Source organism: Pseudorasbora parva, chromosome 14 (assembly GCF_024679245.1).
Source record: "Pseudorasbora parva isolate DD20220531a chromosome 14, ASM2467924v1, whole genome shotgun sequence".
NCBI classification, from domain to species: domain Eukaryota; kingdom Metazoa; phylum Chordata; class Actinopteri; order Cypriniformes; family Gobionidae; genus Pseudorasbora; species Pseudorasbora parva.
Window position 1 is genome coordinate 16,459,096 of NC_090185.1, and position 27,887 is coordinate 16,486,982.

The 27,887-nt window shown below is 36.4% G+C and overlaps 2 protein-coding genes across 2 annotated transcripts in view; both read right to left on the reverse strand.

The window, feature by feature from the left end:
* The window catches only part of insrb (insulin receptor b), an 85,684-nt gene extending 70,968 nt beyond the window's left edge, over positions 1-14,716 (reverse strand). The window contains exon 1 of the mRNA XM_067415667.1: positions 13,527-14,716. Within this exon, the coding sequence (XP_067271768.1) occupies positions 13,527-13,605 (79 nt within the window). The 5' untranslated portion in view covers positions 13,606-14,716. The remainder of the gene's footprint in view (positions 1-13,526) is intronic.
* Positions 14,717-22,282: 7,566 nt separating this feature from the next.
* On the reverse strand, positions 22,283-27,256 carry use1 (unconventional SNARE in the ER 1 homolog (S. cerevisiae)). Its single transcript, XM_067414772.1, has 8 exons — positions 27,098-27,256; positions 26,773-26,822; positions 26,447-26,525; positions 26,183-26,335; positions 25,759-25,774; positions 25,639-25,669; positions 25,387-25,549; positions 22,283-23,335 (listed from the first exon to the last, which is right to left on the reverse strand). Exons 1-8 carry the CDS (start codon positions 27,197-27,199, stop codon positions 23,153-23,155), a joined length of 777 nt encoding a protein of 258 aa, XP_067270873.1. The 5' UTR covers positions 27,200-27,256; the 3' UTR covers positions 22,283-23,152.
* Positions 27,257-27,887: the final 631 nt, after the last annotated feature.

Genomic DNA, 27,887 nt, shown 5'->3' on the forward strand with positions numbered 1-27,887 from the left:
CTCATCCCACACCGCTACACTATAAAAAGTGAGCAGTTGATTCAACTAAAACTTCCACAGAACTTAAAAAAATTTGGTTATGTGGGACTGTCAAGTTCACATAACTTAATTTTTTTAATTACACAAAGTTTATTAATAATTTTAAGGCAACTGTTTTTTCCCCTTTTTCTCCAAGTCGATTGATCACGTTTTACAGAGAGTAAAACAGGTGGAGCTCTAAACTCAATCCAGTTAAAGGAGTAAAGACCTACGCTTCCACACAAGATTAAGAACAACAAATACTTGGACGGCATCCTGCTAGAGTATGATCTAATTCTTCATCTTCAGCTATGTCTCCTAATGCGGTCAGGCTCAAGGCAATGCGATTTCAAGCTGAGAACAGAGCAAAGCGTAATGCGACAGTTCATTTCATGTAAAATTACTTGACAGGATCTGAGTTTGACTCTTCTGAAGAAGCCTTTTAACATTCAAAGTCTACATCAAATACATCAAATCAAACAAAACACTCAATTAGTATTCACTCCTAAACCATTTGCTAAATGCTCCGAAACCTGGGATGTTGTTATTGAAGTCTAATTGCAAACCTTTTTACTTCCATAAGACGGAATATTTCTGATTGAAAATTCAAAGATATTCGATGAGGAAAAAATGTTACAAGTTTTACAAACAGACAACAACAACAACAACAAAAAACATACAGCAATGATTTGTTCATAAGTCCAAAACATTTATAAAGGAAAGTAATACAGGATTTGAATTCAACATGAACGGTTTTGAATTCAAGTCGACTTAAATGTCTATAAATATGTCAAGTCGGCATTATGTCTATAATTAAAGCCTGCATTTATCGAATACAAACTTCCTTAAGCAAACTAAACATAATAATAAATCTTTAGTGTAATAATAATTATTAGTAGTGAGTATTATTAAAGCTTAATTTGGGGGATAATCACAATTTATTTCCATGTTTTAATTAACAGTAAAGTGTTTAATCTCATATGATTAAAAGATATGCCTTCATTTGATTGCCAGAAAAATTAAAATATAAAACACAATTTCCAGAAATGTTTATATATATATATATATATATATATATATATATATATATATATATATATATATATATATATATATATACACACACACACACACACACAAAGGAATATTAGGAACACCTGTTCAATTTCTCATTAATACAATTATCTAATCAATCACATGGCAGTTGCTTCAATGCATTTAGGGGTGTGGTCCTGGTCAAGACAATCTCCTGAACTCCAAACTGAATATCAGAATGGGAAAGCAATTTTGAGCATTGCATGGTTGTTGGTGCCAGACGGGCCGGTCTGAGTATTTCACAATCTGCTCAGTTAATGGGATTTTAACACACAACCATTTCTAGGGTTTACAAAGAATGGTGTGAAAAGGAAAAAACATCCAGTATGCAGCAGTCCTGTGGGCAAAAATGCCTTGTTGATGCTAGAGATCAGAGGAGAATGGGCCGACTGATTCAAGCTGATAGAAGAGCAACTTTGACTGAAATAACCACTCGTTACAGTCTGCAGCAAAGCATTTGTGAAGCCACAACACGCACAACCTTGAGGCGGATGGGCTACAACAGCAGAAGACCCCACCGGGTACCACTCATCTCCACTACAAATAGGAACAAGAGGCTACAATTTGTACAAGCTCACAAAAATCGGACAGTTGAAGACTGGAAAAATGTTGCCTGGTCTGATGAGTCTCGATTTCTGTTGAGACATTCAGATGGTAGAGTCAGAATTTGGTGAAAACAGAATGAGAGCATGGATCCATCATGCCTTGTTACCACTGTGCAGACTGGGGTTTGTGCAGCTTGCTGTCAATCACAGCCTTAGTGTGGAACAAGATCTACGTCTTGGATTATAAACGAAATAAGAATTTTCACCGGAAAATGTTATCTGAACAAGTAAGTAACATGTCTGCGCTCCCAACGGTGATGTCGTTTGGACCTTTCTGGATTACAATCCGCAATCAAACTTTAAGTTTAATTACTCCAGCTGCTGTGAGAAAAGGCTATAAATGACCCGCTGAAGAACATGCCATCCGCTCCTCACGATAGCCTACTAGCCGGACTCTTTCTTTATGTATACAGACGTGATGAAATGACGCAAAGACATGCTTGAATTTCCTGCGGAAATCCACCATACCACTCAAATTATAACACATTATGACAAGCTTACCACTGTGAATCGGGCTAAGGTAAGGAGATCGTTTTGAATACTGGCTTGTTTACGTTCTCAAATTGATTTTGGTTAATTTTTAACCAAAAAAAAGTTACAGACTGCAGCTTTAAGGCAAAAGTCATAGTTAATAGTGAGAATTGGACCTTAAACTAAAGTGTGACTCAACTACTTGAAATTTGTGTACTTATTAATTAATAGAAATGTCTGCAAAATAACTTCGAGGTTGCTAAAACATTCAAGTACGACAATATATTTCAGAATTTAGACGTCTTTTTGTACCTCAAATTTTTTGAAAACATGACAAAATGTAGGGTTTCTCGCAACTTCTCTTTGAAATGAAAACCTGGTTATTAAAGCTCGTTTTCATGCATTGCTTCAGAATCTTTTCCCCTTTGACTATCTGATAATATTTACTTGCAGTGAGAAGGGAGAAAAAAATCCTAATTGAATTTACCGCAAAGTAAAACAAATTAATGTCACCCCCTTAACCTTGTTGAAAGGTTTATTGGCAGAATAAAGATGAGTATCGCTCACATTTGCGGCTCTGTAATTGAGGAAATAGCCACACACAGAGATATGCAGCTCAGTTAAGAAAAAGGAGCTTGTCTTCACCCATTTAATGATTTTATACAATACTTCCTCTAAAAACCTAACAAGCAATGCTAACCACTGAAGAAAAATCATTTAGTTTCAAATTATTTAACCCATTTATATTCCAGCTACTGTATTTCAGCATAGTTATGACCGCTGGAAAGCCAACATAATCAAAATTGAATTTAGGCTTCTTAAATGCCTCTGGTCTTATTGTGTGGAAGTCATTACTGCACGTTATAATAAAGAGTTTATTTTTCAGAATCTTTCATCAAAATGTAATAACTTTCTGCATCTAAAGGAAAAAATACACTCTACATTCTGATTGGATGAGCCACATTTGAAGTCACTGTAAAATAATGATAAACACACAACTATGATAGCACATTTGATGTGCTAGGTTATGTTGCATAAGCAACTTATAGAGTGCAACAGTCAGATTCCAGAAGTTCTTACTTCTCATAAATTTACATTGATTTTCAACGATAGCTTATGGACCTTTAAAGAATAAGCCTTACTGTGAGCTATGAGGTTGTTAATTGATTTTTGCTTTAGTTGCAGTCGTAATTCATTTATTAGTAGATTTAACAGTAGATTTTGTGGGGGGGAAAAATACATTGCTAATGATGCTGTACAGAAAATTTCACCAATCAGCATTAAAAGATCTAATTAGCCCTGCCCACTATCAAAGCACTGTGAATGAGTCGATCTGTACCCTCTCAAAATATGAAAACGTATGCACATTTTGCAATAAACTAAAAATACATAGTTTTTTTATATATATAAGCAACATTTTTAAATGAGTAGTTTTATATTTCTCCATTTTTAAATTTGATTATGCTGTTCTCAATGCTTCATGGGATGAAGTTCTTTCCCTCACTAAAGTTATTAAGTACCTTTGTCATTTTGTCCGATTTTCAAATACTTTTTTTGTACTTTTGTGACATCCAATCAAAGTTTGTAATGTTATGATTCACCTCTTAGCTGATTGGCTTGGTTCATGGCTTATAACGTATTAACAAACACTTTTTTGAAATCTCTATATGGGAAAAATTAAATAGAAAAAATACTTCTGGAATCAATGCTGGAAAAAAGTGGAGTGCCTTGGTCCTGGTGATTTGATTAGTGATTGGATCTGACAGAACAGTTATTGGCAAAACAATGTTAAGACAGTAAACAGGGTCAGTTCTAAATTCATGTTAGCTGCGTTACAATTCAGAGGCTGCATCCGATATTATACATATATCATATATATCATATATACATGTGATATTCGATATGATGTTTTAAGTGAGTCAAATAAATTTAAATAGATTTAAAAACTAATAATAATATAATAAAAATACATTTCTTTTTGTGATACATACACATTCTTTTTGTTAAAATGAAACTGCTTAGTGTATATTTAATCCATACAATGGAGACTAATTCTTACTAAAGCTACAAAAGTTATTCAGTAAAGTACAGTGAGTGATTTACTAGGCTGCTGTCACTTTAAGAGCAGCACAGATCCAATCATTACACGTGCGTTTTCTTTCTCACCTGTTTACTCCACTTGAAACATAACTGACTGTTTACTCATGAATATAGGGATCCAGGGATAGGGATATAGGATAGGTATTGGCTCTGATAATGCCATTTTTGCCGGATCGGGTATTAGTCAGACGGGACTGATCCAAATGTGTATACTATTCTGTGTGTTTTAAAGCCATTCCATAGTTTTGTTAAAGCATTCATTAATCTTTTTTCAAGTTAAATCAAGCTAATTAAATTCAACTTCATTCATAGTTCATGTATTGTAATAATAATAATAATACTATTATTAGTAAATGCTACAATTAATATTAACTATGCTTTAGTATGTGTGTATATATATATATATATATGTATGTCAAGGTTAATTTTTAATGTTAACCAATAGACCTATATTTTAAAGTTTTACCCAGTTGTTTATTCTGAATATTTTTAACAAACAACAATTAAATAAGCATTGGAGGCTTTTAAAATATTGCTGTTGCCTCCATTTTATAAAAGCAATAAGCCACTCAAGTGTAGAGATTAGCCTCAAAGCTACTAGACATGGAATGAAACAAAAAATAAAAACTCAAAACGTCCATTTTGATTTCAACCTTGCATTGGGATCGGATTAATAATTAAGGTCAAACGAACCCCATTTAAAGCATATGACAGTTCTCAAAATACATGTAGCCCATCAGGTAGCGTAAAATAGCTGCCAGAATTCTCTAAAGCCCACAAATGCTAGAGACAGGCTGTCTTTCCACCCTCTCATATGTGCTGAAAGGGCCCCAACTCAACGCTTACACTGATCCCGGCATTACTAGCATGGTTTGACAGAGACATTATGGCATGAGATCATTGACAGATAAAGCCGGATGGATACAAACAGCAACCGGCTCATCAGATCAGATTTTTCAGGCATGTTGTAAAAGGCATCGACCTCATTTGTGGTCCACAACAACACAACATGGAGAACTGTGTCAATAAATGAAACAAGCTGCCTTGAATCTTTAGTCAATGAATATTGAGTAGAGGCGTGACTATAGGTTAAGACTGAACAAGTCAACAGGTCAGTCAGATATCCCAATGTGGAAACGACGGCCCCTGCGAGGTGGAATAAGGGCAGGTTGCTCCGGTCCCGCCCTGGGACATCTCGACATGGTAAAGCGAGGATACAGAGTTTGTAACAAGATCACAAACAGAAATGAGTGTAATGTGATTGGATTAAAACAGTCTAATCTAGAACCCCATTTCTCAGCATCATAAAACAATGTGAATACTTCACATTATATAATCCGCATGAAACATACAATTATAGATACACAGTACTGGTCAAAGGTTTGGAAACGCACTATTTTTAATGTTTTGAAAGAAGTCTCTTAAGCAGGCCTACATTTATTTGATAAAAAAAATACAGGAAAAAATATTACAATTTGAAATAATGGTTTTCTAAATTGAAATATAATTAATTTGTGATCAACACTGAATTTTCAGCATCATTACTCCAGTCTTTAGTGTCACATGATCCATCAGAAATCATTCTAATATTTACCAAACTTTTGTATCAAATCACACTACCGTTCAATAGTTGCTGTTTTTTTTAAATTAATATTTTTATTTATCAAGGATGGGTTAAATTAATAAAAAGTTATAAAAAAGAATGAATTGAATAACTGCTGTTCTTTTTTTACTTTTTATTCATCAATTAATCCTGAAAAAAAGTATCACAGTTTCCAAAAAAATTATTAAGCAGCACATTTGTTTAAAAATCGATTATAAATCATCATATTAGAATGATTTCTGAAGGATCACTGGAGTGGACACTGAAGACTGGAGTAATGGTGCTAAAAATTCAGCTTTGATGACAGGAATAAATTATATTTTAAAGTATATTAAAATGGAAAGCCCTTATTTGAAATTAGAATAATATTTCACAATATTACTGTATTTTTAGTACTTTTTTATCAAATAAATTTAGACTTGATGAGCTGAAGAGGCTTCTATCAAAAACATTTAAAATAGTAATATTTCCAAACTTTTGATGTGTGTGTGTGTGTGTGTGTGTGTGTTAAATGTATTAAAAGTCTTGCAAAGACTTTTGTTATGAAACACAAACAGCAATTGCACTGTAAAAACAATGCAAAGTAACAATCGGCATCTTTAAAAAAAATGTTTAGCGGCAAAAAAATACAATAGCTGCTCATCTTCTGTTAAACAAAGCACCATTTTTTTTAAAAAGAAAAGGCCGCATTTGCATATTATTTACATTTAATAATATTTGATTTAAGAAATGTATAATATACATTTAAAACAAGTTTATTTAAATACAAACATTAAAAACTAATTCAAATATTTTTACATTTCATGCATGTATTTAGAGTTTGAAAGTTTGTTCTGGTATGTGCATGTATGAAAAAAATCAAGTATACAACCTCGAGAAAACGGCCACACACCAATGAACCTGCGGAAAACAGGTTCTCCGAAATGCTCCGATTTCCTGGGAAAAGCCCACCCTGGAGATTCGGAGAGCTGAACATTGAGCTCACATGCTACATGGCAAATGTTCAGATACATGACCTGGAAGACAAGAGGTCAGCAGGCACCAGACGCCGAGATGAGTGCCGAAACCCTCAACGGCAAGAGCACCTACAGGGTGGGCCACTTCAAAGACATTCCACACGCTAGGAATTCTGGGAGACATACCAAGGGGAAACTACAGAGTGTCAGAAGATCCCAAACAGGTCCATGGACTTAAAGAGGCCAGCGGTAATGTTAAAACCATTTCAATGTATTCGAAGATTTCCTAATATTTGAGAGTTCAACCATAGATGCTTTATAAAGATTAACAACGACTGGACGGTTTACTTTAAAGGGTTGACTCCGATTTGAACCACTGGGAAAATGGTTAGAAATGGCTAATTTCCCCAATTTTCTTTACCTGAAATAGGTGGGTTTATCAAGTGTTTGATAGAAAAATAATTCCACCTGCAAACACATGTTTTCCCTATCTACATTTGGATCACTGGGATGCAAGAGTTATCTATAACAAGATCCAATTATTTCCAGACCATTATTTATAACACCGTGTTACTATTGCAGGCATCAGTCCGGTACTTTCTTGAGACGGCAGCTCTAAAAAACATTAACAGGCGACGATTCTAAGTGTGCCCATAAAAGCGCCTATCCTAAATTTAAAATGATGGTCAGAAATGGAAAGCTGAAGGGGTTAGATATAGTAGCCATAAATTTCACAGTAATACAGGATCTCACTAACGTGTGCTGAAGCTTCTATATTAAACACATTAATTAATAAAACTGTTAATAAAAATACAATTTAGCACAAACCTGGTAATGTTTTATAATTACTGTTACATTACATATGTATATGGTAGCCATATATATATATATATATATATATATATATATATATATATATATATATATATATATATATATATATATATATATATATATATATATATATATGTATGTATGTATGTATGTATGTATGTATGTATGTATGTTTGTATGTATGTATGTATATATATATATATATATATATATATATATATATATATATATATATATATATATACACACACACATACATATATATAATTATATACATACATATACAGCTCAGGAAAAAATTAGGAGACCGCTGACATTTTTCTTAAATCATCATCTCTACAAGTATGGAAGCCATTTAATTCCATTGTCTGTTGAATTCCGACACAGACACGCCTCATGAGGTGCTCAAATCTTATTTAATAAGGAAAAGTATAAAAAACACTTCTGTGGTCATCGCTATCCTCTTGCAGTAGGACCAGCTGGATGGCAAAAACAGTGCTAGTAGTACCTCAAAAGTAATTGGAATCAAAAAATAGCTATTGACCATGGCAAAAAAAGTTGAAAAGGAAAGTTTTGAGTGAGGAAAAGAAGGGTTCAATTCTGGCTTTACTGGCAGAGGGATTCAGTTAGGGATGTGCAGGAATATTCGATCTGTAATTAATATTTGAAAGCTAAAAATACTATTCGAATTTTGCTGTGTTGATTTGCTGGCTGTAAATGCACTGAATCCATGATAAATCTCTCTAAATATTGCAGTTATAACTAAATCCACTGGGTGGCGCTGTGGAGCGGGTAAATAATTTGAGTGTATTCGATCCCAATATCGCCGTCTGCCTCGCGATGTTTGGAATTACTTAGATGACAATTGAAAATTATCTTACAAAATGGAGTTACTTTTGACAAAATGAATTAATGAAACGGAGTTATCATAATATCACCACCACAAACAAGAATCACATGACATCCAAACACCAGCCGAATGAGGAAAAAGCATCACTGCGTTAACGAGTGTGGGTAAGAGCATCTGTACTCCAAATGAGAGCGATAACTTATGATAGCAAATTGATCTAGAGACAAATGCTTCCTTTAAGTTTCGTCGAGGGTTTAAGAACAGAAAACACAAAGTGCTTCACTTAACTGTTATCTTTGTCTCCAGTGTCACATTTTCTCATCCGATAATAATAGTATCATCCAATAATATTGTTTCTCTCAACATGAAAATGAGAAACAGTACAAACAAGACAACCATATACCGACTTGTGTGTGTGTGTGTGTGTGTGTACGTTCTGCACAATAACATGGCGCGCTCTGATTTATTAGTGTTTTTCCGCTCTTGCTGCTTGAGCTTCTTGTTCTTTTAGCATATATTTTTTTACTGTTTAATGTTTCAAAACCTTAAGATATAACATAAGCGTGTTGTGTACATTGCCTAATCATTAGCTTGTTCAAAAATGGTGACGACATGTTGATTTAAAAAAAAGTCTCATTTTCTCAAAATAGCCTACCTCATTTAAATAAACGAATATTTGAATAGCCAAAATATTCTAATACAATATTTTGTGAAAATGCCCATCCCTAGAATCAGTGAGCATCGTGTTGCTTACATCCTTAAAATTTCAAAGGCGGCGGTTTATAAGAACAAGGTCAAGCAGCAGACATTGGGGACAACAAAGCTACAGCCCGGCAGAGGGCAAAAACGACTCTCCACTGACTGGACTGACAACCAACTCATTCGAATGTCATTCAACAACTGTAGGATGACATCAAGTGACCTACAAAAAGAATGGCAAAAGGCAGCTGGGGTGAAGTTCACGGCGAGGACGGTTTGAAACAGGCCTCTAGGGGCAGGGCTAAAGTCGTGCAAAGCTAGAAAAAAAGCCCTTCATCAATGAGAAGTAAAGAAGAGCCAGTCTGAGGTTTGCAAGAGAGCATAAGGATTGAGCTGTAGAGGACTGGAGTAAGGTCATCTTCTCTGATGAGTCCAATTTTCAGCTTTGTCCAACACCTGGTCGTCTAATGGTTAGGCGGACAGGCCACAGTGTCAATCAAGGTGTGGATGGAGGACCACCAGATCAAGACCCTGTCATGGCCAGCTCAATCTTCAGACCTGAACTCCATTGAAAACCTCTGGAATATGATCAAGAGGAAGATGGATGGTCACAAGCCATCAAACAAATCCGAGCTGCGTGAATTATGGCACTAGGAGTGGCATAAAGTCACCCAACATCAAAGTGAAAGACTGGTGGAGAGCATGCCAAGATGCATGAAAGCTGTGATTCAAAATCAGTTATTCCACCAAATATTGATTTCTGAACTCTTCCTAAGTTAAATCATTAGTATTTTGTTGTTTAAAAATGAATATGAACTTATTTTCTTTCCATTATTCGAGGTCTGACAACACTGCATCTTTTTTGTTATTTTGACCAGTTGTTACTTTCGGCAAATAAATGTTTTAAATTACAATATTTTTATTTGGAAGTTGGGAAAACAAATTTCTGTAGTTTATAGAATAAAACAAAAAAGTACATTTTACCCAAACACATACCTATAAATAGTAAAACCAGAGAAACTGATAATTTTGCAGTGGCCTCTTAATTTTTTTCAGAGCTAGCTAATACAGTGAGGAAAATAAGTATTTGAACACCCTGCTATTTTGCAAGTTCTCCCACTTAGAAATCATAGAGGGGTCTGAAATTGTCATCGTAGGTGCATGTCCACTGTGAGTGATATAATCTAACCTGTCCCATGTGCAGAAAAACACCCCCAAAGCATGATGCCCACCCCCATGCTTCACAGTAGTAATGGAGTTCTTGGGATGGTACTCATCATTCTTCTTCCTCCAAACACGTTTAGTGGGATTATGACCAAAAAGTTCTATCTATTTTGGTCTCATCTGACCACATGACTTTCTCCCATGACTCCTCTGGATCATCCAAATGGTCATTGGCAAACTTAAGACGGGCCTGGACATGTGCTGGTTTAAGCAGGGGAACCTTCTGTGCCATGCATGATTTCAAACCATGACGTCTTAGTGTATTACCAACAGTAACCTTGGAAACGGTTGTCCCAGCTCTTTTCAGGTCATTGATTAGCTCCTCCGGTGTAGTTCTGGGCTGATTTCTCACCTTTCTTAGGATCATTGAGACCCCACGAGGTGAGATCTTGCATGGAGCCCCAGTCCGAGGGAGATTGACAGTCATGTTTAGTTTCTTGCATTTTCTAATGATTGCTCCAACAGTGGACCTTTTTTCCCAAAGCTGCTCGGCAATTTCCCCGTAGCCCTTTCCAGCCTTGTGGAGGTCCACAATTTTGTCTCTAGTGTCTTTGGACAGCTCTTTCGTCTTGACCATGTTAGTAGTCAGATTCTTACTGATTGTATGGGGTGAACAGGTGTCTTTATGCAGCTAACAACCTCAAACGGGTGCATCTAATTTAGGATAATAAATGGAGTGGAGGTGGACATTTTAAAGGCAGACTAACAGGTCTTTGAGGGTCAGAATTCTAGCTGATAGACAGGTGTTCAAATACTTATTTGCAGCTGTATCATACAAATAAATAGTTAAAAAATCATATACTGTGATTTCTGAATTTTTTTTAAGATTATGTCTCTCACAGTGGACATGCACCTACGATGACAATTTCAGACCCCTTCATGATTTCAAAGTGGGAGAACTTGCACAATAGCAGGGTGTTCAAATACTTATTTTCCTCACTGTATAATATATATATTAGTGTTGTCAAAAATATCGATATTTCGATATATATCGATACTGGAATATCTGAAACGATACGATTCTCAGTTTTTACAATATCGATATTAGCTGCGCTCTCCTCTCCGACCGTCAGCGAGCTGACACACCGGCATATTCTCACTCAGCCCGGTTAACCTCTGAGCACGGCGAACGCGCGTTCTGCTGAACTTTTTCCTCATGACAGTGTGTTAGTGTTAGTGTGTGATCGGTCTGAATTTCGCGCGGGATTGCACATAAATTAATTCTAGCCTACTAATGCCCGCAGATTTCGTGCTCCACATCTGAAGCGCACACACACATAGCCTACCGTAATAAAGCCGCCTCTGACATGATACAAGTGCAAACATTTGCTTCCTTTTCCAGCTTATTATTGGTCAAATGCACTCAAAGAATTATCAGTGCACATCTGGAAGAGTATTAACGTAAACACAGTCGCAAACAGTTCAGGAAGAACGAGTAACAGGAACAGTGTGGATCCATGCGTCTGTTAGTCTTAAAGGGACCGCAGTCATTTGCTATTCAAACTACAAAAAGACAAACGATCAACTGCTCTTGACTGATCAACTTGTGTAACTTTAATAGTTTCATCTGTACGCTATTGAATTTTTTACAAAGAACATTATCCAATGTTGTTTTAAATGTAATTACTATGCATTTTTTTAATTCAGTTTCTTATCTGAATGTTAGACCTACCTGAAAAAATAAAGCAGTCTTTTTAATTTTTATCTTCTATTCTATTGCATTTATTTGTGCTATTGTTTGTAATCTGTTTATTTGTTCTTATTTTATTACTGTTTACTTGTCTTTTTAAATTCAATTTACCATTCGAAATCAAGCTTTCTTGTGCTGTGTGTAAGCTACTGCAACACAATTACCCCATTGTAAAAATACATTGAGATAGCAAAAATTTGTGAGATAATTTTAATAGTAATTGATCAATTGATCAATAATTGTTCAAATCAAAATGATGCCCAACCCTAAGGAACATGCTGGCCACATGAATTTTTAGTAAAAAATAACAAAGAATAATAAGTTCTGTTGTCATATTAAGCATCTTATCTTATTTATTTATTTATTTTTTTACTGTGGTATCGATTTAGTATCGATATATCGATATTTTAGTCTGATATCGTATCGAAGTCATAATTTTGGTATCGTGACAACACTAATATATATATATATATATATATATATATATATATATATAGTTAGTTAGTATATATATATATAAAAACACACACATACATACAAACACAAACTAATATGAATAAATAATTCGAATTTCAATACATATTGATTTAAATAAGCTATACACAAACCACTGTTCTGTTAAGTATATCATAATGATAATTAATATGAACTATCAAAAAAATGAACTATACAGAAGTTATTATGAAGAGTTATCCCCCCCCCCCCCCACACACACACACACACACACACACACACACAACGCTTAAAATATCAACATTCTTTTCTTTCTCATTTGGGAATTATTAATTGATATCACATAGAAGACGAGCACACATCTTTGGCAATAATGATAGAAAGAAAACCAATGTAGGCTAATCCTGCACTTATGGGATCTGGGAATCTTCTTAGGGCCTCAAGTTGTTTACTACACGCCTCCAAGTCGAACGTGAGGAACGTGCGTGTGCGTCTCTGTGACTGGAATCCAGGCGTGCGCGCGCTCGCGAATCCCGCCGAGTCCAGTCACGAGCGCTAATCTGGCCTTCGGGCTGACGCACAGAACGCCAGGCCTAAGGAACAGCCCATTTTGAGAGGAAGCGGAGGGGGACAATGTATGAAAACATACGTTTAACAACAAAATAATTACGGTTTCATTCCACAAATTATCTAAATTGTAGTCTTATAAGAATGTATAATTTATAAAATACCTTAAAATAGTCATTTTCAACGCTATAAGTAATTTAAACACAAACATATGTGTGCGACATCCCTCGCCAGCACGTCGGAGCTGCCCGAAGTCTACATGGAGTGAATTCCACAAGTCCCCTCAGTTGTAAACTATAATGTACACACGTAGCGGATTAACATATCAACATTTTGTGAATTAAAGCGTGTTATTACTCACTTTCTCCATGTAGCGATCCGCTGAGGCACACGATGTAGGCGAAAGTGACCAAAACAACCACAGATGTGTCCAGCCGCATTATGTCTCGCGACACGTTTTAGTTTTCTTGGAAAATTAAATCCACCTCTGGCGTCTCCACACAAAAAAAAGAAAAAAAAAGAAAGAATGCAATAAAAGAAAACTTTAATTAGTTTATATCAAGTCTAATAAAGTCTCAACCCCTGCGACAACTTAAATGAGACCCCCCAAGAAGGGGACCCAGGGGTCCACCGTGCTTCAGATGCAAATAATGTTCAATTTAAGTAGTTGCTGCCTACACAGCACGAGTTAAATTACCATTAAATAACATGGTCTTGCACTCTAGAGAAAAATAAAATGAATAAAAATCATTTTGAACGATTTTTCGGATGCATCTCTGCTTTCAGTAGATCGAGCATGAAACACGTCCATGCATTTCTTCCATGGAATCAATCCCACACTTCTAGGAATGAGGTACCCTTAAGGGTACAGTACATTGCAACTTTTTCATATCCCTGTTTTAGTTAGCAGATTCCTGTAAAATTAATAATGACACGGTTGCCTTAAAAAGTGAGGAAAAAATCCACTGTCCACAGAAAAGCTTGCAGATGTTTCCCAATCATCAAAAAATTCCAATAATTTGGCAGATTTGAATGTCTCAGACGTCAGAGGCAAAATATTAGCGTTATTCCACAGGTCGTTTCATGTACTGCCAAATGTTCTAATCAGAAAAATGGGCATCTCCTCATCCCTATAACATTATACACATGCATAAACCAAAATGTTTTTTTGTGCTATTCCGCTGTCAGATAAGCCACCGTCCTCTAAAATAAATATCCACACACGTTTGTGTTTTTCAAAGCGTTGAGGTCCAAAAAAAAAAGGATATTCCCCTAAAGCCTTTGCTTCTAGCACAATGCTCCCGAAGTGTGTGAGCGAACGCGCGTCACGGCCGCGTTGCGTTTTAATCTTCCACGTTAATCAACAGACCAGCGTCCAACGCGTGTCCGGCCTGCCCATAAAACCACTCAATTGCGTCCACAAGACCCTAGTGTGCGGTTTAGAAGAACTCATTGGCGTGGGAATGGGCTGAAAGTGGGAAAAAACTTCTCTCGTGTTGTCGGCGGTACGGTTTTCCCCCTCTCGTCTCTCCCTGTGTACCTCCACCAGTAAACAAGTACTGCCAGTCAGCTGGGGTAGAGTGGCGGTGAAGCCGAAAACACGGAGCGCATCGAAACGGATCATATCTGCTGGAATGGAGTCTATGGTTAGGCTACACCCACATAAAGAGAAAGTCATGAATTAAATATATTGACGCTTTTCCGTGATATATTAGGCTTAAGATCGAGAATTTGGTTGCTTGAAATCTGAAACCATTAAGTATTTTTTATGTACAATTAAAAAAAAAAAATAATATATATATATATATATATATATATATATATATATATATATATATATATATATATATATATATATATATATATATATATATATATATATATATATATTAATTTGTAGCCTATATAAAATGTATTTTAATGATATGAATTAAATTAAATTAATTAAAATATAGTTTATATGTTTATATTCTATATTATTTTATATTTTAATTTGATTGATCAATTAAAATATATGTATTTAATGTTAGTTGACAAATAAATAATATATAGGCCTATTTTTTAAATTCAACAAAAATAAAAATAAAAATGGGAAGGGGTAGGCCTATATTATATTATATTATATTATATTATATTATATTATATTATATTATATTATATTATATTATATTATATTATATTATATTTATTATATTTATTATATTTATTATATTATATTATATTATATTATATTATATTATATACCCCCTAAAAATACTGACAAAAACTAAATAATATAATATAATTAATATTATATTATATATAATAAATGTAATTAATAAAATATAATTAAATATAATGTAATTAATAAAAATATAAGTTTGTGAATGTAATAAAATATTTACCATAAATATTGACAAAAACTAAATAATATAATATAATACATAGTATAATATATATAATATTTATTATATTCATATAATTAATATAGTATATCAGTTATTTTTATATATAATAAATTTTAATAGCCTTGTGATGTCTTCATGGCTTTCTAGTTTTCTTTCTGGTACTGGTTTTTATTTTTATATTTTACTTTTTCATTTTAGTTCAATGTTTTGGTTTTCATTTTTAAGGTTTTTTATATTTCTAATTTATAATTCAGTTTTAGTTGGAATTATTTACATCATTAAATTAAATGAAAAGGAGAAATGTTTCTTTGGATTAAATAAAGTAAGTTACTTATTTAAAAGATTTCACTTAATTTATTTCATCAATATTTTATTTGCAGTAATGAATTTTTTTAATGTTTTTAGTTGTAGTAATAACCTGTCTCTGGGAATGATTTCACTGAAATGTGACTTGTTTGAACATACTAACACTGAAGGCGATGATTTGCCACTGAAGTCACTGTGACGTGAAGGCGTCTGCCTAAAACATAAATGTAATTTAATTGGACAGTTTAATCTGTGAAAGCACTCAGGAACAGAACATCTTGCTTGCTTTAAAGCTGTGATTAATCTATCTGTTATACAAGAGCTCATATACTGACTGTTCTAACACCAGTAATCCAAAATGATTTCTGTGATCAGATTATTCCCGTCCCCCTTTATCAACCCTGCCACATACACACCTGTCAGATGTGAACGCGCATGGGCTTTGCTGTCATTTTCTGTTGTCAATAGAGTCTTAGCCAATGAGGACTCGTTCTCATTACCATACTATTAATAACACACTTGTATTCGCATAATGTAAAAATAATCCTCAATCTCATGATGCAGAAAAACATTTATAGATCACATGCTAATATTTTGATGTGAACCTCCAAATTCTGTCAAAAGATTCACTTTCTTATATCATCGTGATCATTTGATAAAATGTGAATGCCAACTGAATTCTGAATTTTTTACATAAAACACCAAATTCAAAGTTTAATTTGTGGGATAATTCTAACGTTTAAAAACATTATTGTGTGACAGAAAAAAGTAGAAACGAGAAGGAAACTGGCCACACCTGTTCTGTTTGCCTTCGGACCTTTAAAATGTCAAATGTCTATGGACAAACATTGATATAGAGCAAATATTGATTTGCTGTTTCATTGCTTACACCCCTTCGTCAACAACACAAGATTTTTTGTCAGTAGGATATTGACATTATTAGATCGGATGATGTCCACTACAACATTTGTTTAGACACGCCTAGAGTCTATTTGAACTCTTACCACATAAAATTGTGTTTGTTCACTTGTGCATAAAAGTGCAATTTATCAAGTGAATTGTTTTTATAGATCATGTATGTCCGTAGTGTATCTCTGTCTCTCTCTCTCTCTCTCTCTCTCTCTCTCTCTCTCTCTCTCTCTCTCTCTCTCTCTCTCTCTCTCTCTCTCTCTCTCTCTCTCTCTCTCTCTCTCTCTCTCTCTCTCTCTCTCTCTCTCTCTCTCTGTTTGTCTGTCTATCTCTGTCTGTCCTTCCGTCATTTATCTCTGTCTGTCTATCTCTCTGTTGGTTTGTCTGTCTATCTCTGTCTGTCCTTCCATCATTTATCTCTGTCTGTATATCTCTGTCTGTTTCTTTGTCTGTCTATCGTCCATCATTTATCTCTGTCTGTCTGTGTGTCTATCTGTCTCTGTCTGTTCATCATCTATCTCTGATTCAGATTCAAATAACTTTATTGGCATGGTGAAATAAATCTTTACATTGCCAAAGCATTCATAACACTATACGAAATAAATAATTATACAAATAAAATAAAATTACATGAAAATAAACATAGCAAAAAAAATTTCCAATCTTCTAATATTTATGAAGTTGTTAGCTCTGACCTGCTGGAGGCTCTTTTGTCGTGACAGGACCTCACGTATCTGGCGGCCAGGTTTGCGTTCGCTAGGCTTTCTCCCAGCAGGAGTGGGAGTTTGTCCATATTTGATTTTTGAAGGAAGTCTTTCTGATGAGTTGTGTCTGTCTGTCTATATCTGTCTGTCCGTCATCTATCTCTGTCTGTCGGTTCATTTGTCTGTCTATCTGTCCGTCATCTATTTCTGTCTGTTTGTCTGTCTATCTCTGTCTGTCTGTCTCTCTATCTCTGTCTGTCTGTCTCTGTCTATCTCTGTCTGTCTGTCTGTCTCTGTCTATCTCTGTCCGTTCTTCCGTCATCTATCTCTGTCTGCATGCCTGTCTGTCTGTCTGTCTATCTCTGTGAATCGTCCCTCATCCATATCTCTCTGTCTGTCTCTATCTGTCTGTCTATCTCTGTCCGTCCGTCCATCATCTATCTCTGTCTGTCTGTCTCTGTCTGTCTATCTCTGTCTGCCTGTCTGTCCGTGCATCCATCCGTCATCTATTTCTGTCTGTTTGTCTGTCTGTCTCTCTATCTCTGTCTGTCCTTCTGTCATCTATCTCTGTCTGCCTGTCTGTCTATTTCTGTCTGTTTGTATCTCTGTGAATCATCCCTCATCTATATCTGTCTGTCTATCTCTGTCTGGCTATCTCTGTCCGTCCATCTGTCATCTCTGTCTGTTTGTCTGTCTCTATCAGTCTGTCTATCTATGTCTGTCTGTCCATCTCAAATATCTAATCAGCCAATCACATGGCAGCAACGATGTCTAAGGCATTAAGGCATGTAGACATGATCAAGAAGATCTGCTGAAGTTCAAATTAAGCTTCAGAATGGAGAAGAAAGCTTATATAAGAGACTTTAAAGAGGGAATGGTTGTTGGTGCCAGACGAGCTGGTCTGAAGGCTTTAAGAATTTCAAAATGTTGATCTACACACACATTTTCACACACAACAGAGAATGGTCCGAAAAAGAGCAAATATCCAGTGAGAGGCAGATCTGTGGGAGAAGATGCCTTGTTGACGCCAGAGGTCAAAGGCCAGACTGGTTCAGCTGATAGAAAGGCAACAGTAACTCCAGTAATGTCACAACAAAGGTCTGCAGAAGAATGTCTCCGAACTCACAACATGTCCAACCTTGAAGCAGATCATGGGAAGAAGACACATCAGTGGCCCTCCTGTCAGATAAGAATAGAAAACTGAGGCTACGGTTCACATGGATTTACCTAAATTAAAAAAAAAAAACATTGGAAAAACAACACGTCTGGTGTGATGAGCCTCGGTTTCTGCTGTGGCATCCAGATGGTTGGGTCAGAATTTGCTGTAAACAACAGGAAAGCATGGATCCATCCTTCCTTGTATCAATGTTTCCGGCTGATGGTGTCGGTCTAATGGTGTGTTGGATATTTTCTTGGCACACTTTGGTCCTACTAATTGAACATTGTTTTAATGCGGGTTATATCTTAATATCTTATTTGAGTTTACAGTACTGTCCTGAATAAGATATTTTACAATAAAAACAATGTTAACATATAGTCCACAAGAGACAAAAGAAAAGCAGAATTTATAAAAAGAACCCCGTTGAAAAGTTTACATACCCTTGATTCTTAATACTGTACAGATAGATACACTCACCGGCCACTTTATATCTGAAAAACAGAACCATAAACAGAACAAAACTGAATAGGATGAGAGACTTGGCCAGTACGGTTTCAGAACAGAAGAGGTTATTTACCACAACACCAAAGAGGAAAGAGCGAGAAACCAGGTAACCAAACAGCTTCCTGAACAACTTCCTCTGTGTTGCTCACCATTAGTGTTTACAGGAGGGCAGATCCCCCATACCACCCATCCTGGAGGACCAACGGCGTAATTATAGCGAGGATCAAAGCAGAAGATCGTTCCCACACTGCACTTCCTGCTGGGGCATGTTGCAACAACTTTGTTTTAAACAAGCCCTCCGCCCCCCGCACAACACAGAACTGTCTTTACTTATTCCCCGACTTCAAAACTTAACATAAACCCGACATGAAAATGCCTTGACTCAGTACATGACTCATAGACAATCAAAAAAGCATGTACAGATGGGAAACGTGGGCACAAACTAGTCCATTTGTGGGACAATTTTGACCTTGATGATTCAATTGTTAATGTGGCACAAAACATTTGACGTCAGAAACGACCTTGAGAAGATACCACATGCTGCACTTCTGGATCCGAACATCGGCTCTGGCAGTGGCGAGCGCGTTTTCACAATCGTGACCAAAAATGACACAATCTAATCCTTTTTTTATTTTCTCATACTAATCAGGTAAAAGCTTTTCCATGTTGCGGTTAAAGATCTACTGAGAAGGCGGGTTTATTGTGTCTTAATCTCAGTGAACTTGAGCGGTTTCCAGGAACTCTGCAGCACCTGCTGGGTTCCCCAGGGGTTGAGTGGAGGCCCGCGGCCGGGCGGAGGTGTCGCTTCAATCCCTTCGCCTCAGCTAACCCGCCACCTTCCAGCCCGCGCGGCCCAGATCAGAGCGCTCCCTGTCAGGAGCCGCGAAATTAAAGCTCACAGCTACTTTATCTGCTCGCTTTACTTCAAAGGTGGATCGACCTGGTTTGGAAAATTAGGCCTTTGTGTCCACAGGAGTCTCGTGTCAAAGTAACAATGATTTATGATGCATTTGGGGACTGCTAAGCTAACAACGACAGGGGTCATAAAGAACATTATTCCAAAGTACATAAATTTCCATGTGGATCAGCGTTTTTTCCGAACATAAAATAGTTTTTAAAAGACGTAATATAACCTGATGAAGTGCAGATGTGTAGTTCCCATATAGCCTAGCAAAAGAAAAGCTGTCACGACTGAGGCAAATTATCACTTTTTATTAAGTGAACTCTTCTCAGGTTAGGTTTATTGAACACCATTGTGTGTATCACAAATCTTAAAATCCTCATGAATTATTTTTTTTTGGCTTTTAGTATGAATATGTTAGTCTTACTGTTATCTACAAGCTAGCATGCTCCAAAACAATGTCAATTCCCATTTAGTAGATATAAGCAATCAAAACTTACAAGCTGCGTAAGAAATTGAGACCGAGGTACTACATTTGAATTTGAATTTAGATGTGAGGGAGGATTTTTCAGCTGGGACTTTTTACTGCGCCGAGTCAAAGTACTATTCCGCCATATATAGTTCTCCTTTCCGCTTAGAAAAGCGCCACATTTTATTTTGTCATCATACTTGATCGTTCAGCTATTCGTGTAACTGTAACTTTAAATAGGGAAAACATGGAGGTGTTTGGTCACTTCTAACTTGATCTCTGTTTGGTACCATAGTGAATGAAATGGGCTTAGTGGTCTAAGCTAAATGCTATCAGATCGTCACCGCGCCTCAGAGCGATTAAGTGCAAGCACTGAGACGAGAGAGGTATGTGTCAACTCGTTTTAGTTAAGGGAATAACAGTTTAATATGAAAAAGCGGTGAAGTATCCCTTTAAGCTTATCGTCTGATTTCTTGTCCAATCAAATGCCCTCTAGGATCTGAAGCGTCACGCCCCCTACACTATAAATATACACTGAAGCTACAGCTGAAATCAGTCACTTGTTCATACTTACCATTTTCTCCATGGTGAATGTGAACTATTGAGGATAGGGAACGATTCAGACAGTGTAAATATGCTTGCCATTGAGGCGAATGAAGTCTGGTTTCACGTTTGTGTCACACAAACCACCGCAGCGTCTGCTCCGGTCTATGTACACGATAACAGAGAGCGGATCCTATGCGCGAGTCGGCGCATAACACGAAACGTATCGGACCTGACTGAATTCTGCACAGAATGCTGTATTTTAAAGCGATATGGAGATTAGGAGGAAACTACGGCTTTACCAAGCTTAGCGGCTCTGGCCAAGCTGTGATATAAACTAAACCTATTGGCAATTTTTTTTAAAGGGGAAAGGCTGTTTGATATGTCATGGCCAGGCGGCAACCTCTTAAACTGCATCAACTTAAAATTGATGACTTAAAATTCATCAACTGACCGCTAGAGACATACTCCAAAAGGCAGTCAAATCTAGATCTCCCCCATGTTTCAAATGCCCAACTTTACAGCAGAAAAATATGTTTACAGCCTGGTAAAAATATAGTTTTTGGTCTACACAGCTAATTTTGCAATTCAATGACAACTGTGGGAGGGGGGAATATTTTACTACTCATTCGTTTAAATATTAGTACGCCTTAAAGTTCTACATAATTAAGGACATGGCCACTTGAGTAACATGTGGGTGTGTGTGGTTTCCGCAACCAGGCATCTCAGCTCCACCCACATACCGCCTCTTTCTTCGCCCATTTTCAGTTATCCGGGTAGTGACGCACACTTTACGCTTCAAAAATGCTCTTCAGAAACCTACAGGTTACATCACGGACACTACGTCCATTTTTTTTACAGTCTATGGTCCTGCCCGGTCTTCCTGCTTCAGTGGAAGCTACATCAACACATTGAATAATGCAGTGGTCAGGGGGCAAAAAAACGATAGGCCTACTATTAAGAACAAAGTTGGTTTATAAAGCAGCAAAAACTTAATGTGACTTATCTGGGCCTAAAATAATAAATTATGAGAAATATAAACTATTACAAAAAATTAAACAGCATTCCACACAACAATTTGACATGACGAACTGATCCTAATGCAAAACATGCATGGAAAAACCTTTCGCCAAATTACTTGAATTCGCTGCACACCGGTAAATGTGATCACAGCTTATTGCTACAATGTAGGTCGACTTGTGAAAAGAACTGAAAACATAAAATTAGACAAAGTATGGGAGGATTGCAAATTGTTTTATTAAAATAATGCAGTTTTTCTACTTCACAGAGGTGCGAATCAATTAAACGAAGCACAAAGACAAACAATCTATGACCGTCCGTTTCAGATGAACATTAATAGATCCATTAAAAGAGCTGCACAGTTGAACAAACACGTTAACCTTATCGGAGCAACACTTAAAAACTCCATGTGCTATATAGGGAACAAGCACAAATAGATCTTTAGCAGCTAGATATGGAGCATTTACTCTCTGGGTGGAGAGGACAGTGTCCATCTGTGCTTCCGACTAGCAAAAAATACTTCCTGCACGCTTGCCAGAACATTTCCTGATTGACACGGCAAGCCTGGGCAAGTCAACTGGACCTTAAAACAGCTTGGTTCGTTTTTAGCAGTTTGATTAACAACTGATGAAACTGAATGATACTAATTTTAAGCCGTCTCAAAACACAACCATACCTAGACAGCAACAGTGTCGGCCCAGATCCGGGCCACTTCTTACATTGTGGATTCCACGTGGGCCGGATCTGGGCCGACACTATTTGCGTTATATTAAACAGAACCTTTATGACGGGAATAGCGACAATTCAGAGAAAACTGTTACATTGTAAGTATTTTAACAAACATCAACATGGCCGAGAAAATACCGGGGGGTTCGTTTGTGATGTTAATTATAATTAGCTGTGTCACACCGACTCAGCTCGAATGCATGAGGACATCACAATGGCATGCATGTAATGTACATTTCCACGGGAATGATGTCGAGAGATTGAGGCTGTCAGTCACCTCTAGAAGCCTTGGCTAGTGTCTATACGTAAACCTGTAGTTATAGATAAATTAAATCTAGCACATCTAATGATAACTAACATCATCTGAGTCTCGGGAACAATCTTATGAACAGGATCATGCTGATAAACGTGAAGGAGACCATGATCAGCATCAGCCACAGGAACCAGTTGACGGATTTCTTGGCGTGCTGTTCCAGGCGCTCCGACTCCGTCTTCAGCTTCTCGAAGTTCATGTCGGCCTGACGCATGGACTGAGTGAGGGTCTAAAAACGAGGAGAACATTTTACAGTGTGTTCAATGATACGAGATTCAGCTTTTGGGCTATTTTAAGAATGGGGTGCGGGGGTCCATCTAAAGCGAATCGATTGGTTTGTGAAAAAAAAAAAATCCATATTTAAAACTTTATAAAGTAAAATATCTAGTTTCTGGCGGACTGTCTTCTGTATTTAACTTACAAAGACTGTGTAACGTGCCAGTGACGCTTTTTTTGATGATTTGAATACGGAAGACTGTCTGCCAGTAGCTAGATATTTAATTTATTGTTAAAGGAACTGTATGTAAGAAAACTATTTCAATTAATCATAAAATGGCCCTGATATGTCACTAGACATTAAGAAATCATGTTCCTTTCAAATACTTGTCATTTAAAAGTTGTTGCAGCCCTCAACTGATGTTGACGTTGACATGTGCTTTGACCTGAAGCTCCACCCTTCACCTATCGACCAATCACGAAGTCAGTAGTGTTTCTGAATCCGGGTTGCCAGATCTGCAGCAACAAACATTCCTGCTGGATCCTGCAGCTTATCTGGCAACCTGAGTCAGGGGGAGGGGGAGTGGGGATACACCGCTCTACAGTCATCTGATTGCAGTACCAGTTTTGAACACAATCTTACATAGGCTTCCTTTAAATATGGATTTTTTTTTAAATTCACAAACCCATCGATTTGCTTCAGAAGGCCTTTTTTAAGTGGTGGAGCCATGTGGAGTCCTTTTATAATGGATGCACTTTTTTGGGCTTCAAATTTTGGGCTGCCATTCAACGCCATTTTTTAATATAACTTTGATTGTGTTCGTCTCAAAGAAGAATGTCATTAACAGCTAGGATGGCTTAAGGGTGAGTAAATCATGGGATAATTTTCATTTTTGGGTGACCTATCCCTTTAAGGCGATCATATTGTGTAGCTGATAGTTATACAAGCATTCGTCATGTCTCTTTTTAAATAAAACATGAGTTTTTAAGCGTCTCTTATGGGAGCATTATTGTGTACTATATTAAAATTAGACATAAAATAGTCTCTTCTTCAATTGGACATACATAGGCAAGTCTGCATTTTGACAAATATATTGTAAATATCATTCAAATTAAGATAAAAATGAATGGTCTAAGTATTTTTTGGGAGATCCAAAATTTTGCAAACTTATTATATTGAGCATTATAAAACTATAATACATTTTATATGCCAAGTCATTTTATTGAACAATTGTCATAGTCTTAAACTGATATGCTATCCTGTGGCTTCCTCTGGTCAACATTAGTGTTCATTTTGGGATCACACTGATATAAATGGCTGATGATTAATGATTATTTTATTACTGATAATATATCCAAATCTCACTGATTTGTAGTACCTTATTTTTATGCTTTAACAGTTAAATTTTTAACTTAAAATTTTTAGCTGAGCAGTTATGATACTTTATTATATCACTTGTTAAATGGTTATTTAACAATTACATTCAGTCCTGCATTAACAGCGTGAGTCAGTTCAGTGCCACCCCAATATTTTTTAGCACCAGCTGCCACTGGTTTTGAACAGTGTTTAATGACATAATTTGTTAATGAAGTCGTTTAAAAAACATCATATTAGTTTCTATACAGATTTGTAATTCTATGTGCATGTAGTAACAGGACATTGTGAGACAGTTGACGTTAGCCATTGACTTCCATATTCCCCCCCCCACTTTTTAAGTCAATGGCTAACTGTCTGCTTACCAACATTCTTCAAAATATCTTGTTTTATATTCAACAGAGGAAGGAATCTCATACAGGTTTGGAACAACTTGAGTGAATGATGACAATGTTAATTTTTAACATCGCTTTAAAACCCTCAATGAGTGAGCGTGACACTGCACTAATATGCTGCTGACCTCTAGTGGTCACAAAACAAATAATCCTTAAATGACAACTTGAAGCTGTTGCTTTATATTTTATGCATGCAAATTATTGAGGTGACTTACTATATTAATGAATTAAGCATTTTTGATTCTACTCTTTTGAGCTGGTGATAATTTAAGTGAGATCAGAAAAGCATCAGACCTGGTTGTCCTGCTTTATGATGTTCTGCGCCGCGAGCGAGTTGTTCTTCAGGTTGCGAGCGAGGTTCAGCATGTCATCGGCCAGTTTCTCCTGGAGATTGTTGTGATGCTGTAGAATAGCGTCCAGCTCTGCCGCCGACTGTCGCTCATCTACAGGAAAACTCCTGAGAAACATGGAGAAATTAACCGAATGCTGTAGATACTGACGACAACTACACGCTCAACAAAACAAATCAACGACAGCTTCACCTACTTTCTGTGTCTGAGATCCGTCTCCAACGACCCTAACCATGAAGAACAAAGAAAAATGCGTGGTAATTTCATTACCTGTAATTTACTTAACATTTAAATTAAAATACAAAACACGCCTTACCGGAATTTGACACACCCTAATAAAAAAAGAGAAAAAAGAAGTCAGTAAAAAATATACATTTGTACAGTAAAAAACAAACAAAAAATTCTTAATCAGTATTTTTGTCTCAAGTAAGCAAATATCTAAGTTATACAGTAACTATGTCCAGACAAGGTTATTTTTATTAACTAAACATTAAAAATAACATTTTTTGCTTATAAAACAATATAGTAATATAAAATAACCATTAACTGAAAGAGAAAATAGAAAACAAAACCTTGTGTTCAATTAGTTAAACTTGAAGTACTAACAGCTATCTATCTATCTATCTATCTATCTATCTATCTATCTATCTATCTATCTATCTATCTATCTATCTATCTATCAAACAAATCCATAGATACATAAAAATTGCATTTGTATTGTAAAGAGGTTAGAGTCGTACGGTGTTCATTAGTTCCTTCCTCATTTCTTCAGCACATCTTGCTTTACTCTGTATGTGCACCGTCTTACTCGCCGGCGTTCTCTCGCTGGATATCGTAGGCGTCCGTCCAGGAGCCAGAAACTGATTCGCTAAAGACTTCTCTGCCGGAGATGGCTAAAAGCAAACAAAACATTTCTTTACTGTACTACGATTAGAATAATATGATGACGCATTATTTGTCTAATGTCATTGGTCATGCAGGGAACAAATAATCAAAAGACTGACCAGTTTGTCTGCCTCTAAGAGGCCCTTGAGGAAATCCACCTTGCGGTTGTAGTCCGTCAGTATTTCTGGTGTTGGTTTGCTGGGAGAATCAAAACTAAATCATGACTCATCTACATTAATGTCTGTGGTGGTTTATAAATCACAGACTGAGATGTTTCACAAATGAAGAAACACAACTAGCTGTTTTTAATTTACCTCAACATCACCTTGAGGTCCATGTAAACATTAATATAAATAATTTTTCACACAATAAATGCTGAAATGGTTTATGATCATTTCACTCAGTGTTATATGACATTACTGCCTGTAATGTTATATAAACGTACCTTGAACTTTTTTTAAGGGCTACAAGCATCTCCTCCAGAGCACCAACATACTTGAAAAGACAAAAATAAACAAGTTAAATGTTTTTTTTTCTGCTAAAACTGCTGAAGATATTGCAATGACAATTACATGCACATAATAAGTTATTAACTAACTATAGCGCATGATCCATTAATACGAATGCTTGTTTTGATAATGACACGTAATAGATAAATGAGGTTGGTATTATTGCTTTGTTGTTTTCATGCAGAATATTCTCTTGTGTAAAATATAAACATTTACTTCAAACACTGAAAATAAAACATATGTAATGTTGTTATCAATTACCTTCTCTAGTCTCCATTCGGTCTCGCCTCTTTTCTCTGAAGCCAGAGATTCACAGCGCGATAATAACCTGATGAAATTGATCTCTAGTCTGGACGTGGCCATATTTGACACTCAAAGCGGAAGTCGCGGGAGTTTTACACGCACAACAAAGCGGAACCTATCGAGCGACAATTTAAAAGTCCTTCTAGGTTACGCAGGAGGGCTTGGGAAAGTAGAGAGCGCGGGTATCTATTTACGCCAAATTAAGTGTCCCTTTCGACAACGCAATAGCTATCGCAAATGTCGACAATAAAGGATCATGTTGAACTTGCATAATTTCAAAGAGCCATTTGGTTTATTTTATATTTTCAAAGGGTCAGCTGGAGCCTGGAGAAGCGTTAAGTCTGACGTCACCGTAGCCTACTCTCATTCAGACCACGTGAAAGAAAACCGTTACGAGACAAAAATATTAAAGTACATTGACAGTTTTGATTCTGTCTAATCTAATAACTTTATTATTCTGAACGTCAAATTCGATATTGTTAAATGTCAAAACGCCTCATTTCGTATAAGGCTTTCTGTAATGAACTGTTAAAGCCTAGTTCACACTGCCCGATTTTTGCCCCGATTTTGAGTCGCCGACAGGTTTTGCGAAATCGCCGACAAATGCCCGAGATCACGGGCAAATCGGTGCTCGTGCACGCGAGTGACAATCACGCAGTGTGAATAATCAAAGACGCGATCAGAGAGAATCGCCGACGAGTCGCCGACGCCGGTGAGATATTTGGCATGCTAAATATCTGGACCTGTC